At 38.2% G+C, this 14855-nt stretch overlaps 1 protein-coding gene across 4 annotated transcripts; it reads right to left on the bottom strand.

Moving 5' to 3' along the window:
• Positions 1-3528: 3528 nt before the first annotated feature.
• On the bottom strand, positions 3529-14438 carry ackr4a (atypical chemokine receptor 4a). 4 transcript variants are annotated; one of them, XM_036597429.1, is made up of 9 exons: positions 13947-14437; positions 13067-13129; positions 11902-12012; positions 11071-11156; positions 10941-10986; positions 7051-9633; positions 6907-6962; positions 5838-5924; positions 3529-4845 (listed from the first exon to the last, which is right to left on the bottom strand). In XM_036597429.1, the coding sequence occupies exon 9, from the start codon at positions 4821-4823 to the stop codon at positions 3738-3740; it is 1086 nt and encodes a 361-aa protein (XP_036453322.1). In that variant the 5' UTR covers positions 4824-4845; positions 5838-5924; positions 6907-6962; positions 7051-9633; positions 10941-10986; positions 11071-11156; positions 11902-12012; positions 13067-13129; positions 13947-14437; the 3' UTR covers positions 3529-3737. The 4 variants fall into 4 exon arrangements, with proteins under 4 accessions (XP_036453322.1, XP_036453321.1, XP_036453324.1 ...); XM_036597428.1 differs by having other exon boundaries at positions 6907-9633; positions 13947-14438; XM_036597431.1 differs by lacking the exon at positions 5838-5924 and having other exon boundaries at positions 13947-14436.
• Positions 14439-14855: the final 417 nt, after the last annotated feature.

Genomic DNA, 14855 nt, shown 5'->3' with positions numbered 1-14855 from the left:
TCCATGTACAGTTAGATGCTGTCTGGTGTTGAGGTTACAGTTGACACACACACACACACACAAACACACAAACACACACTTTTACAAAATCTTCCACCTCTCTTCCTTGTTCTCTCTCTCTCTCTCTCTCTCTCTCTGCCTCTCTGCCTCTCTCTCTGTTTCTCACAGACACACACACTTCAAAGACAAATTTATAAAGGAAAAACTTAGGTAGTGCTCTATAGTAGAGCCAGGGCGTGAGGGTCATCCTGGATTTGACAGATGGACTATGTGGTATTTCTCAGAATAATATAAATGTCCTAATCTAGTGAGTTTTATAATGAAAAGAAATCTAAATATATTTTCAAAGGGAACATATATTTAGATTGAAAGATTGAAATAGCATTCTTTAGAAAAGGGAAACTAAAGATTTAAAAGAAGAAGTCAAGTCAAGCTCTAATCATATTCATCGAGAACTGTTCTTTCTTGGGGTGCAGTGCAATATGCTATTCTTTGAAGGCTGAAAATAGACTCAAACGCTTTAAAGAGACAATTTATGAGCAAGGAGATAAGTCTATATTCAAGCAGATTCTGGGAAAATATCCACAGCTTTTATTGCATTTTTTTATATTTTTCTTTATAAAAATTCTTGGAGAAGCAAGGCAAATTTTAGGTAGTCTCAACATTCCTTGTCCCCAAGATGAAGCCAAAAATTTGATAAACTCATCTTTAGATAAAAAGGAGGGTTTAGAAGTCATTAATAAAATGAAAAATGTCTGGACTGTGTGTGTGTGTGTGTGTGTGCGTATATATATATATATACAGATATAGATATAGATATGGATATAGCTTTCAAAGTTAAAGTAGCTGGTCCCGTAATATAAATGTACACAGAATCACTTCCTCCCTCTCTGAAAAGTGCACTGATCAGCCTTATTCCAAAACCAGATAAACCTCCTAACAAATCAAACTTCTGTACTATGAACCAAAAGGCTGAGGTTGTCACAAATAACTTGATCTCTAAGCCTTTAAATATTTTTCGAGGAATGCGCCGAGGCTGGAAAGTTCTGTACCTGCTCTCAATAATTTGATAGAATTATTATGAAAATTTCAGGATTTCAAGTAAATGAGTCCAAATCTTCAATGAGATGAACAAGAGACACTACACTCACCATTAACACTCCCATACACTAACTCTGAAAAAGGATTTAGATATCTTAGAATCATTATTACACCAAAATAATTCCTATTAACTACAAACCAGTAATTTCTCAGATACAGGACATCCTATCTAGATGTATGTCCCTCCCTTATTCTTTGGTTGGAAGAGTAAATATAATCAAGATGAACACAATCAACAGCCAAGGCTTTGTTTGTCATTGCCTTATCTTCCATATGATTTAGGTGGTCTGCAAATTCCCAAATTGTTATGGTGTTTCTTGCCAGCCCAACTGAGATCAGCTTTCTTTTGGTTCTTAGCTTCACCGTATTCATAACTGGTTCAGATGGAGATGAGTGCTGGTGGAGAACTGGACTTCAGCACTTATATGTACTCTGATTCCTTAAAGGCACTGAAGCAGACCCAAGCCATTTATTATAAACGTTGTTTCGGTCTGGCATGAAGTGCATACTGTGCTTGGGACAGATGCCTGTATCATCCTAGTTTCCTCTATTAGGGCAATGCAATGTTTACTTCTGGTATATCTGATTCTGGATTCAAAACTCTATGTTGATGGGACTCTGATATCTTTTGAAGATCTTAAAGAAAAATTTGGGAATTTGAAAACTTTTTTCAAAAAAAGTTGCAGACTAACTCAGTATATATGGTTAATTAGAACTTACTTAACACGTGTAAAACTGAAAAAAGTTAATCCTAATGTTCCAGGCATCTCTATAAACTGTAATACACATAAGGGAACCCTATTGCATTGTATCTAGGAGTGTGAATTTGTGCAAAGATTTTTAAGTGAAGTAATTAGTACAGTTTCCTAAATCATTGGTAAGATAGTTCCAGTATTCTCTAAACTTTGTATTTTGGGTCTTATCCCAGAAACATTGTCATTAAAAACCACAAATCCAAACTTGTAAATCTCTGCATACTACATACAAAGCATTTGATTGCCAGGCTTACGTACACACTGGGGATGGTTTATAAGCTTCCTTAAGGAAGTAGATTTAGTATTCGAGGTACTTTCTCTCGACTTTGCATTCATCTGTATCTTATGTGAAAATTTTTGACACACTAAGTAAAGTTCAAAATAACTGTGTATGTGTATAAATGTGTATATAAAAACATAAGAAAAGAGAAACAAATACACACACACACACACACACACACACACACACACACACAAACACACACACACACACACACACACACATATATATATGTGTGTGTGTGTGTGTGTGTGTGTATTTGTTTCTCTTATGTGTTTTTTTTTACATGAATATAGAGATGGCTACAAACTTAGGAATGGTTGTGTATTGAGAGTTTATGTATTCTTTTGTATTCCTTGCTTTGGAATGCATATTTATTCATTCCTGAAATTTGAAAGCCCAGTTTATTGTAACTCAGTATACTGAGTTAAAATATCTTTGTTATATAATCTTTGTATAGGATGATATAACAGTATTTGGACAAAAAAGGTCTCTGGGACCCCAAAGAACAAGGTAGTAAAGTCAATGTCAACAGAGCACAAGTGTTATTATTTTAAAATCTTATTTTAAAATCTTTTTCAGCATAAAATCTAAGAAAATAGCGTTCAGCCTTTCAAGAAATGTCAACCCATGTCAAGAAACTTATATATAATTTTTTTTTACATTTTTTCGTCACAGAAAGTTATTACATGAAATAGCGTCTAATACACTGCCTGATGCCTAAAACAGTATTTTTGATACTTTTTTACTTTTTGTTTTAAATATCTTCATGGTAGAGGAGTACATACATGCTGGAAATTACAAGGCCATAAATTTTTCCAAGACTTACAATATCTTATCATTATTTTACATATAAAAGTAGTAGTCTGTAGGTTCATTGGTGGTATTGGACAGTAGATAAATTGGTTACATTTCTGGTGTAGATGTCATGATTTCTGGTTCCTATCACCACCACTGTGAAGAAATCTGAGTTGGTAAGTTTCTCTGCCATGAACAATTTCACCCCTAAATGACTTTGTTTACTGCTTAACCCCTGAATTATTCTGACCTTTTCAGAAATCAGTGAAATTCTTGATTAATAAAAAAATAATTATATTTAATATTTTATATAAAATATAGGCCTATTGGACATGCTACATGGCCCCTAGGTGTGAGTGTGTGTGTGTGGATGTGTATGTCTATCTGTCAGCCCTGCAATGGACTGGTGACCTGTCCAGGGTGTATCCTGCCTTCTGACCAATGACCACTGGGATGGGCTCCAGCACCCCACCGCGACCCAGAGAGATAAGTTTAAAATGTGTGTGTGTGTGTGTGTGTAACATTTAATGATTACATTTCAAGGTAGGGTGTAGTTATAGTGGGCTGGAACAGCCAAAAAATACAGTCCTCTAAGCTTTTTAAATAGGTTTTATTATTTTTTGAAGTCATTTATCTGAAATATACACATCAATGTTAAAATGTCTTTTAACTTCCCTTTTCACGTACATTTGTAAAGGTAATACCAGTGACACACAAATGGCCGCCAAGTCATGGAATAAGTGAAAGGGGAAAAATACAGTACAAGAAAAATGTAGAATATTGGCCCTCTCAACTTCTGTCTCTCATATGGAGAAGGAGTGTATCTCCTGGGAGTTTGAGTTTGTGTTGAAGGCGATCTCCGTTCCTTGATACTCTCTCCGCTGTCCCGACCTCCTCTTCTGACCATAGCTCTTGGCAAACTTCATTATGTGCTGTCTGAAGGATGAGCCAATGAAGGCATACAGCACTGGGTTCAGGCAGCAGTGGGTCAGGGCCAGGCTCTCTGTGACCTGCGCGGCCCGGTCCAGTGCTTTACTGACCCCACAGTGGGTTACCAGCACATGCGTCACGTCCAGCACCCGATAGAACTTCACGGCGTTGTAGGGCAGCTGCGTAAGAACGAAGGACAGGACCACGGCCAGTAAGACTCGGATGGGTCTCCACCTCTTCTCCCTGTTCTCTGGAGGCAGCTTCAGCAAAGTCCGAGCCACATGGGCATAACAATACAACATGACGATCAATGGCACCAAAAAGCCAAGCAGTATCTCTAGTACTTCCATACTGACTTTAGCTTGGAAGGCCATGTCTGATGTATAAACAGGAATGCACATCTTCCTATCAGAGAATTCCTTGACCGTGGAAAGCACCAAGTCTGGAATTCCTAAAAGCAAAGCAATTGTCCATACAACTATGCAAAGCTTTGCTGAGTGGTTCTTCCTAAAAGCCTTCCCCAGGCCCCCTTCCCTCAGGCCTGGTGTTAGAGCCAAATATCGGTCCAGGCTAATGCACGCTAGCAACAGCATGCCACAGGTGAAATTGATAGTATATGAGGCAGTGACCAGCTTGCAGAGAACATTCCCAAGCTCCCAGCCTTGCACAGCAGCCGACGCCCAGAAGGGCAGAGTCAGGAGCAACAGTATATCAGCCACAGCCAAGTGAACCAGAAATGTGTCTGTCAGTGTCTTCAGACGCTTGCTGCAAGTATACACAGCCACTACCAGGACATTCCCAGCTATACCCACCACTAGACACAACCCGTACATGACTGGTACGAAGATCTTTGCAAATGAGCGGACATCGTGCTTCTCACAGATGGTTTGGTAGTCATCATAGCTGAAGCTGTAGCTGACGTTTTCATAATCATAGTATTCTTCATCCACGTGGGCCATTTTCCTTCCAATATAAAAATTTCTGAAGAAAAATAACAATTATTAGTCTTTGTGTTAAGTGATGGAACGATTGTTAAAGGACTCATATCAAAAACAAAATCCTTGCTTTTTGAAACGGAGGGATCCATATATGGAAGCTTTGCTGCACAGCCCCATTGAATTTTGCTGTAGACTCCGCTATAGACTATAGACTTCTTTTGCAGTAACAACACTCCCTATAACTTCAATGTGAATGGGTGGCTGTAGGATTAATAAGTGCTCATGTATAAATATGTTCAGTGGTTGTGATGTCACTGCTAACAGTCTAGCAATATTCAAAGGGGCTATATAGCAGCATCGCTTTATAAATGGATCCCTGTTTCAAAAAGCAAGGATTTTGAATTACTTAACCATGAAGCACCAGTCAGGAATTCCAAGAACCAAAGCAAGAGGAAAGGAAAAATCCAAAGGAAAAATACAGATATCTAGAAGTAGTGACCAAATTTTATTTTTTCTGATGCCCTTGAGGATATCACTCGGGGTGTTTTGTACTTTTCAGCCCGGACTGGACTGGACCTTTGAAATGTGGTGCTGATTACACTTTTGAATAAATTGGTACATAAAAGCATAGAAACATATGTATAAGTGACATCAGTAAAAGACAAAGATGATAAACATAGAAGTTTTAAAACAAGTTGCTTGAAACCAGAAGGTGAAAGATCTTTGTACAGAGGAGATCTGCTGCCATGATAACATTTGTTCCCTTTCTCTTCATTGTAATTCTCCTCTGTCAATAATATTTCTTTTTTTCCTACAATTTACAGTATGTTCTGTTTTTGAGATAATATATCATACATTAAAGTTGATTCCTAGAATGCAGTCAGTATTTACAACTAGTTCCTATCCTCCTTTGGATATGAATAATTGGATCATCAGCATACTTTTTTCTCTCTTAACATCAGAAAACATGCATGTGGCTACCAGACATTTTAATGCCTTGCCTTAAGCATGGAAATACACCATTCCTGACATTACCTCTGTCTATCCTTTCATCAGATGTTATGGGAAGATGCTTTCCTAAAGTTCTGGAAGCGAGTTCACGTCTGTTTCCTCCTAGATTTGCTGTGAAATGGAGAATGTAAACAGCATGCCTAAGTGTGGAACGTTCTTTTGAAAGCCTGTGTGAAGAAATCTGGTCTCGAATACCTAAACAGTGCATATCCGAATGCCATAGGCAGGATGCTTGTATATAAATGCTGAATAACTAGGTGTGGTTACTGGAAAATGAGAAGCTTAGTGCGTAGTGTGAGCTGAATGCATTTTTATATGTGAATGTGAGCTTAAAGGAATGGTCTAACATTTAAATCTAGTCTCTATCAACTCCATCTCTACACTGTTAGAAAAAAAGGTTCTGTGCAGGTACATTTTTCGTTCATCAAGGTACAAACAATGTAACCGTACTCTTAAAGATACAACAGTGGTTTTTAGGTCCAATTGTGTATCTTAAATGGGTTTTTCCCAATGGAAAATACATATTTGTACCTTTTCATAACCTAATGTTTTAAAGCAGAACAATAAAATAAAAAGCCTAGAGACGAGATGGGGTGTGTGGAGTCAGCACAACTTAGAAAATATAATTTCAATGTATTATGGTACAAATATGTTCCCTGACTAAAGGTGCTGAGATGCACCCTTGAGGGTACCACCCCAATGACAAGAGGGGTACTGCCTCAGTGACAGTTTAGTACCTTTTTTCTGAGCGTGTATGTATATGTACTTATAATTTTCATCGATTTCCCATTAGATTTGATAAAAAAAACAGAATCTGTTGATTCAACGCAGACTTATAATAGAAGCCAGAGGGCAAATGTTGAAATAGAAACGCTGGAGAGTCTTAACAAATGCCACTCCCACTGCACTGTTTACTCTCATGCACAAACTTTGACTTGACAGTAAAAGCCCAAAACCTTTGGAACAGCAGCAGAAAACTGAGCTTCACTCAAATTCACTTAAACGTACAGTAAACTATTTCTACAGCAGTCACATTTAACCTTGTAATCTATTCCAAAGCCTTGTGCCAAATGGTTAAGAGCATGTCTCTTACCTTATCCCTTAGCTGTATGAGGAGGCAGAGAGGATTCGCTCGTCCTTTTGAACAGCCTGCAGAGAGTGAACACCTCAGTGTTTAGGAGAGAGAGAAAAAGAAAGAGAAAAGGAAGGGAGGGAGGGGGGAAGGGAGGGCAACCACCTTCAAAATGTCAAGTGCTATAAAAGCATTGCAAAGAGGCCCGGCCTTGTCTGCTGTATGCACGGTGTTCAATGTGCGTATGTTTTATATGTGTGAAACGTGCACTGAGTGTTGGTGGTCATTTTGAAGTTGCTGTGGAGCTTCACAAGCGCGCCTTCTGCCTTCTGTGGGTGACAACGCGCTTGTTTACCCGACAGTGATTACAGCACTGTTTAGTTTTTACTGCTGCGATTGTATGTGCCAGGTCCCCTTAGATGATGTTCTGCCAAGAAGAAAAACAAACTTCATCTGATAAAAGTTGAAAGTACAACACTGTCGGGTTCATTGCCAAGAGAGCACAGGCAGCAACGGCTGCACAGCTCTGCGCAAACTGCTGTCAGTTACAGCTTATGACACTCGTCTTTTCTGTCAGCACTTTTATTTTGAGAGTTTCGCCCTCAGTCGTTTGTCTTTTTCTGCCACGAGTTCATTACACACTTGTGAGTGTTGAATGAATGTCGCAAACGTTCGGTAAAATACGGGAAAATACAACTTCTCCATATAATGCATTGCATTCATTTCCACAAAAGTTTAAGCATGGGTGCGGAAGCCTGATTTCTTGCTGCACTCCAGCCAAGGTATGGAGTTGTTAAACACCCCCAGCAGCACACTTGATATAATTATAATTTAAAGGGATATTTAAAGTAAACACAGAAGGTTAATGATTGGAAACTAGAACACGTATTTCAAACGGCCCAACTCCAAAAATCTACCCCAAAGCATTTTTAGTTTCTCAAAGCTCCTCCCACCTTCACAATATTTCATCAGAAGTGTCCCTTTATTGAAGAATAACTTCATGAAGGATTGATTAGCTCAAGCAGGTTTTGTTTGGTAACTGTAAATTCTGGGCTTCCTCAAATATTGCTTTGGAAAGGGTTAAGCCAACACAATCGCACATAAAAGGTCACAAAGTGTTGTTTATGTTTTATTTGTATCTGTTCTAATGTTGATGATGTTTACTCAGTTTCCCCCACAGTTTAGTCATGGTCAATTCCCATCTGCTAGCTAGCTAGGTCTTGAGGTGAAGCAGGCATCTCCAAGACATGTGAAGCCACCAAATGCATTTATTGGCACTAATGCAACATCATTGAACAACTCGACATGCTTGGAGGAACACGCTGACAGCTTTTTCCGTAATGTCAGCTAACAGATGCTGTTTTGGTCAGCCTTGTGCAGGACAAGTGTCTTTCTTATTTACCAGGAAGAGTGTAACGTTTTTAGTACAGAACTGAAAAACTGAGGAATAAGAATACCTTTGTTCATAGGCTTTTCATTTACCATCTTTCATGGAAACTACATGCAGTGATTAAACTAGGCACCTGAACACTATCAAAGTAAAGGGAGAGGGAGTGGGTGGGGCTTTTGTCGTGCATGTATGTACGCTCAAGTGACTGGGCTGTTTTTCTAAAGTTGCTTAGAAGTTTTAAGGTTTGTGGTTTTCTAAGTTTGTTTTGGCTGCATCTTAAACCTCATGTTACTACACTATACATATATATTAATGAATGTACAGCTAATAGAGGTGTACTTATTTGGACGTAGTATTTAGTATAATAGTATGAGATCTGAGCTGCAGCTCTTGTTACAGGGCCAGTGTGGCCTTGAAAAAGTTGAGAATTCATATACGAGCCTCAAATAAAATCCTAAAGTTTAGAATGTGCTCAAGTAAATTAGCTTTCATTGTGTTTCAAGACATTTTTACTTTGATAGCATCGAAAATGAAATGGGCATTGTTAATCCTCTTTTTATCAGGCCAGCCTTTCACTGAGGTACAACTATGCATAGAAAACACAGTAACCGTAACTGACATGCTTGATTTTTGTGCTTTCTGTTTCTATTTGGTGGTAAGTGTTTTTATCATGAGGGAAGTGAGTAAAATTCCGTCTGCTGGCGTGGTGATTTATTTCTTGGCTGCGGCGCACTGTTGTGTAAATGTTTTTAGGCTGAGCTCTGCTTTTCCGTCTGCACCACCCAGACACCAGGGTGATGACAGTTTTTCTCACAAAAAACACAGCTCATCACCAACACATTAAAAGGAGGCCAGCAAACAACTATTAGCACTGTAAACTGCAGCATCACAAGCATAGAGTAGTCCAGCTTTTAATTCTGTCAGATTCATGAAAGTAACACGTCACAATTATTTGAGACAGCAGATTTCAGCTGATGTTAGATTTTATTGTATTATAGTTCTGAGGAGGACTATAACAAAGGCACGTGGCTTACATTTAAGACTGCATGGATAAGTGCTGCCGCCTGGGGGCCTCTGTTGGTAATGCACCAAATTTTATAACAACTAAAATATACAGAAAGAGTACAGTGGTGGTTTATTAAAGGAAATGATTAACAAAAGAAAAGATATTATTAACGTATACATTTCCTGTATGTTCAACTCTTTCATGTCAAAATAGCCTTCTTACTCTCTGCTATGCATATTGTGAAGCTACATGTAAATCATGTTTAGATAAAATCATTTCATGATAATGAAATCAGACGGTATTCATCGTGACAGACTGTTCACTTTGTCCTTCGTTCATCAGTACACATCATCTAAAAAAGAGAGAAAGAAAGCAATAGTTTTCACTTCAGTGTTACTTAAAGGCTGCAGTTTTGATGTAATGAAATGGTAAAGATGTAAACAAAGTCATTCAGAGTGGATTGATGTGAAATGCTTCTCTCATTCTAGAGAAACGAGTCAATATTGTTCACGGTGGTGATAGGAACCAGATGTCTGAAGAGTTTAATGCCTCTAAAAGCTCCTTCACTGATATCTGCTGTCTGATGTCGGACCTAACCTTACCCAAAACCTAATCCTAACCCTGGCCCTAATCCTAATCCTAACCTTAACCTCAACCTCAACCCAAAACTTAACCCTAACCCTGGCTCTAATCCTAACCCTAACCTCAACCTCAACCCAAAACCTAACACTAACCCTGGCTCTAATCCTAACCCTAACCTTTACTTCAACCCAAAACCTAATCCTAACCTTAACCTCAACCCAAAACCTAACACTGGCCCTAATCCTAACCCTAACCTCAACCTCAACCCAAAACCTAATCCTAACCCTGGCCCTAATCCTAACCCTAACCTCAACCTCAACCCAAAACCTAATCCTAACCCTGGCCCTAATCCTAACCCTAACCTCAACCTAAAACCAAAACCTATTCCTAAACCTGGCCTTAATCCTAACCCTAACCTCAACCTCAACCCAAAACCTATTCCTAAACCTGGCCTTAATCCTAACCCTAACCTCAACCTCAACCCAAAACCTAATCCTTACCCTCATATGTTTTTGTCATGTTACTGAGAGTCTGTTGAGTGTTTTATCTAAAAAGGACCACTCAAGCTTGTCACCAAAATCTGTTTGGATCTGTTCATGTCTGAGGGGCACACGCAATGTGTTGTAAAGCAAACAGTCCCCCACTCAGAAGGCATGTATAGGTTCACTGGTCTTTTTGGATAGGAAATAAAATGGCTACATTTGTGTTGTAAACATGGCGACCCCTGGTTCCTATCACTGATAAGAAATCCAAGTTAGGAAGTTTCTCTACAATTAACCGTTTCACACCAAACCACTCTTAATGAGATTGTTTATTTCTCCATGACAGAATTATGTAGAAAAAAGGTGAAATTCCCATTTAAAGGGTGATGGCATCTAAATAAGCTTATTAGTCGTGATTGTTACGCTAATGGAAAAGTCTTCTAAACAGCTATACAAAGTTGAAAATGTTCATTTTTGCCTTCTGAGTAATTAAAGATGTGCTGATGGTTGCAACAAACATAAACATATCAGTGACACAATCAGAGTTATACAGTTTTTTGTTATCAAAATGTTCATATATTATAAGCTATGTTACCGTTTGCTGTGTCTCTTCGCTCCTGAATGATGCTCGCTGTGGGACCCTGTATGAAAGAATTCACAGATGATTCAAAGTGACTGGAACAAACCTTTATCCTTCTCCATGCAGCTGTAAAGTGTATTCTTACCATTGAGCCAACTAAACTGTTTCGTCCTGGTCTGGATGGTTGTTTGGACAGCTTTTTTTTTGTAGCTGTCTTTTAGCCCGAACCACCTTGAAGAGAGAAAGAGAGGATCTGCAGTCGTGTGCAAAAGTAAAATTACATTTTGTTGTTTTTCTAAGTGAAAAGAAGTTAACACATACTCTACAGAGGAAGAAACAGAGACACTTTCTGGACATATTAATGCACAATTACTGTTTATTTGCTGAGTTTAACATATTGGAAAAAAGTAAACCAGAAAATATAAAACGTGCCAGAACTTTTGCACAGGCCATATATTATGTTTTTGTGATGGATTCCACAAATAAACAGCAAATATGCATTAAAATGTGTAAAAAAGATGTGTAAGTAATTTTCACTTACAAAAGCAACAAAACATGTCATTTGACTGGGGGTGCACAAACTTTTGCGCACAACTGTATATTCTACATTTCTTGCATTTTATTTTTTTCCCCACTTGTGTAGTTTTTGTTCTAAAAACAGTTGTAATTTGTTTACATGGCCATGTTCAATTTATTTTCATGACCATTTTCCAACCTGTCTTTATTCCTTACAATTAAACAAGCCATTTTTGTTCTGTGCCTTTAAGACTGATGTAATATAAATTTTCTGTTTGGAAACGTCAACAATGTTTCCATGGTACATCATCCTTTTTTCCTTCAGAAAAGCAAAGGATATTTAGTGTTTTTAGAATAAGAGGTTCATTAAAGCCCTCTGTCATCTGCCTCTCTTTCAGCAGTGATAATTCAGGCTACATCTGCAGTCTGTGCTGCGCTGAATAGAGAGGACAGTGAGTACCTCAGGTTCTCCAGTGTTCCCTATAGGAGACATCTTTCCCTGGTGTGGCTTTGGGCGGGGGTGGAGTAATTTCCCAGCTGCTGCCTCTGCTTCCCTCTTGGTGCGAGAGCTCTGAGAGTAACCGTGTGGAATAGATGGACAGAAGCACATTAAAGAGGAATCATACAATTTTTTTAAACTGTTCAATTGATGAGATGTAAACAAAGTCATTCAGGGTGGCTTGATGTGAAAAGCTCTGTTCTAGATAAACTGACAGAGTCGGAATTCACAGTTCACAGTGATGGTGATATAAACCAGATATCAGAAGAGTTTAATGCTACAGATATATTATACAAACACGGTTGAAAATAGAGTTGAATGCAGAAGTTTGGGTTTTCCAGTCAAATTACATATTTTGTTGACTTTGTGAAAATAAGTTAACACTTTATGTATATGGAACATGCTTCTGCGTGTTATATATAGTTAAACTCAGCCAATACATATAGATTGTGCAGTAAAATATGCAGACAAAAAAGCTCTCAATTATTTTCCCACAGAAAATTAACTAATTGACCAGCGGTGTTCAAACATACAACTGTATGTACATAGATTGGTGTACAATTACAGTCTGTAGCCCCTCTGTTATCATGTACCATTTACCACCTTCTACTCCATTCATCTTTGGTCCCTTTCTGACCATCAGACCACTGCTGTCCAGATATTATTTGGATGGTGGATCATTCTAAACACTCACATGGTAGTGTGTGTGTCTTTAGTTTGCTTGTTTAAATGCATAGTGGTCCACCGTCCAGAGTTATTCAGCCACGAGTGACTTTGTTTGAAACTGACCACTGACTAGAGGATGATTAACACAAACTGTGCATCAACAGATGAGCTACAGTCTCTTACTGTACATTAGCAAAGTATCATTAGGTGGGTGTTTGTGGTAAAGTGGCTAAACGTCTTTGTCTTCTTCTTTTCTGAACGTCTTACTCTGTGTTTCTAATAAAACCAGTCACAAAGTGATATTGTGAAAACATTCATAAACAAAACAGCAAACATCTTATTAATTCTAAGGAGAAAACAACATTAAAACATTTTAGTTTATCATATTTACGTCATCTTTGGGAGATAAGCAGAATATCCATTAAAAAGTATAGATAACACCTGGACGAGGCTGTCATACCATCAGCGTGATGTCATAGTCCTGTGGGTCCTGGTGTTGCATGTCCAGTCCGAGCCCTGGAGCCTGCCAGCACACACTCACATCAAGTCTGCACAAGACTTTCATTTTACACACTCATATTTAACATTTTTCATTACTGCTTTAGGATGTATATTTTATAGGATGTATGTTTCTCAGAGTCTTAAAGGTCTGTGTTTAAGTACTTGATTTTTTTTCTTCAAAGACTAATATAAATATTGTATAAATAGTTATATAAATATAAAAGTTGATTTTGAATGATTCTGTTTATAAAAGAGCAATGTGTCCTAAAACAAATCATTTTCTTTTATAACTTATTATAAACATTTTATTATAGTTTAGAGATGGAAAACGTCAGCCCACAATCATTACATCATCATTATTACAATGCGTTCTTCATCAAAAGTTAATTATTATAATGTGTGTCCTTGTTAGTATGTTTGAGTCAGTCAGCTGTGTTGCGATAAGGTGGGCCTGTATAGCTTTATGTGCTAACAGTCCTGTACTTCTCATTGTCATTCCAGATGTGTTATTTTGTATTTTCTCTGGCACTTTACCAGTTTACTTTGACTTGTTTACCAAAAGCAGTAAAACAGGCCAGAGTATGACTTGTAGTAGCACTTCTTCATGTGCTTTCACTGAAAATTGTACACTTACACACTAAGAGCCTGCAGAGTTCCTGCTATGCTGCGATTCACAGCAGAAGGAGATCCTGTTGTCATTAATAATTTGTCAGCCACCTGCTGCCCTGTTATGAGATTTAAGTGCTACTATCAAGTTAAAAATGATGCTAAGATTTCTAATTTCCACTGAGCTTTCGTTCTCTTTACTTCACTGCTAATAATGCAGGTTCAGAGCTTACCTCAGCCTGATGCAGTTCTCCATATCCAGTCTCCAAATCAGGGGGACGGAACATACTGTTGTCTTCTTGGTTCTCAGTGTCAGAAACTGACCATACAGGGAAGACTTTTGCCCCGAGACTGAAGGTAAGCAGACATAGCTGCAGCCCCAGCACTGTTAACGCTCCCATACTGAAGCCCCTCTGCAGCTCATAAACACACTGCATCTGCTTTATACTCACCCACCTAATCACTACCAGAAGCAGCAGGCTGGGCAGAGGGCATAACACCAACACACACACACGTACAGAGAACAACATCTGTAAACACAGTGTTGTTAGTTGAGCTCGGCTGCACTCGCATCAACTTTGACAGTTTTCTCATGAAAAAGATTCTGGGTGATTTGTCCATGTTTCATTATTACTGTGCTCTATCATTCAGGATCTGGTGAGGTCTTTCTTTATAAGGACAACTATGAGGACTAATTTCTTTGAAGAATCCTCAACATGAGAAAATTTGCTTCAGCTTTGCTTTCTCTGTTATAAACCAAACACAGTTTTACACTCACTCACTGTTTACTTTATCAGAAACCTTGTACTTTCACTCACTGACCACTTCATCAGACACTCACACTTGGAGCTCCACCAACTCCATAGCACCAATAAACAGTACTGTGCAAAATCAGAGACTACTGTTCATTTATTTAATTTCCAGTCAAAACTGTCCTTAAATACATCATTTTTCAGTGTCATGAAAAAATCTGAAAACATATATTTCACAGAATTAAATTGCACAGAATTAAATTAGTCCATCAAATAAGTTTTTCAGTATTTAGTGGCCACATTTTGATTTATTACAGCTTCCATTATTTTCAGGATACTCGCTTTCTATACATCCAACGTTCAGTCTTAGAAGTTGGTTGCATTTTCTGC

The sequence above is a fragment of the Colossoma macropomum genome, unplaced genomic scaffold, assembly GCF_904425465.1.
Source record: "Colossoma macropomum unplaced genomic scaffold, Colossoma_macropomum, whole genome shotgun sequence".
NCBI lineage: Eukaryota > Metazoa > Chordata > Actinopteri > Characiformes > Serrasalmidae > Colossoma > Colossoma macropomum.
This window is presented reverse-complemented; position numbering and strand designations above follow the sequence as displayed.

Bases quoted from the DNA above. Each gene is read 5' to 3' on its own strand.
- ackr4a (XM_036597428.1), bottom strand. From the start codon at position 4,823: ATGGCCCACGTGGATGAAGAATACTATGATTATGAAAACGTCAGCTAC.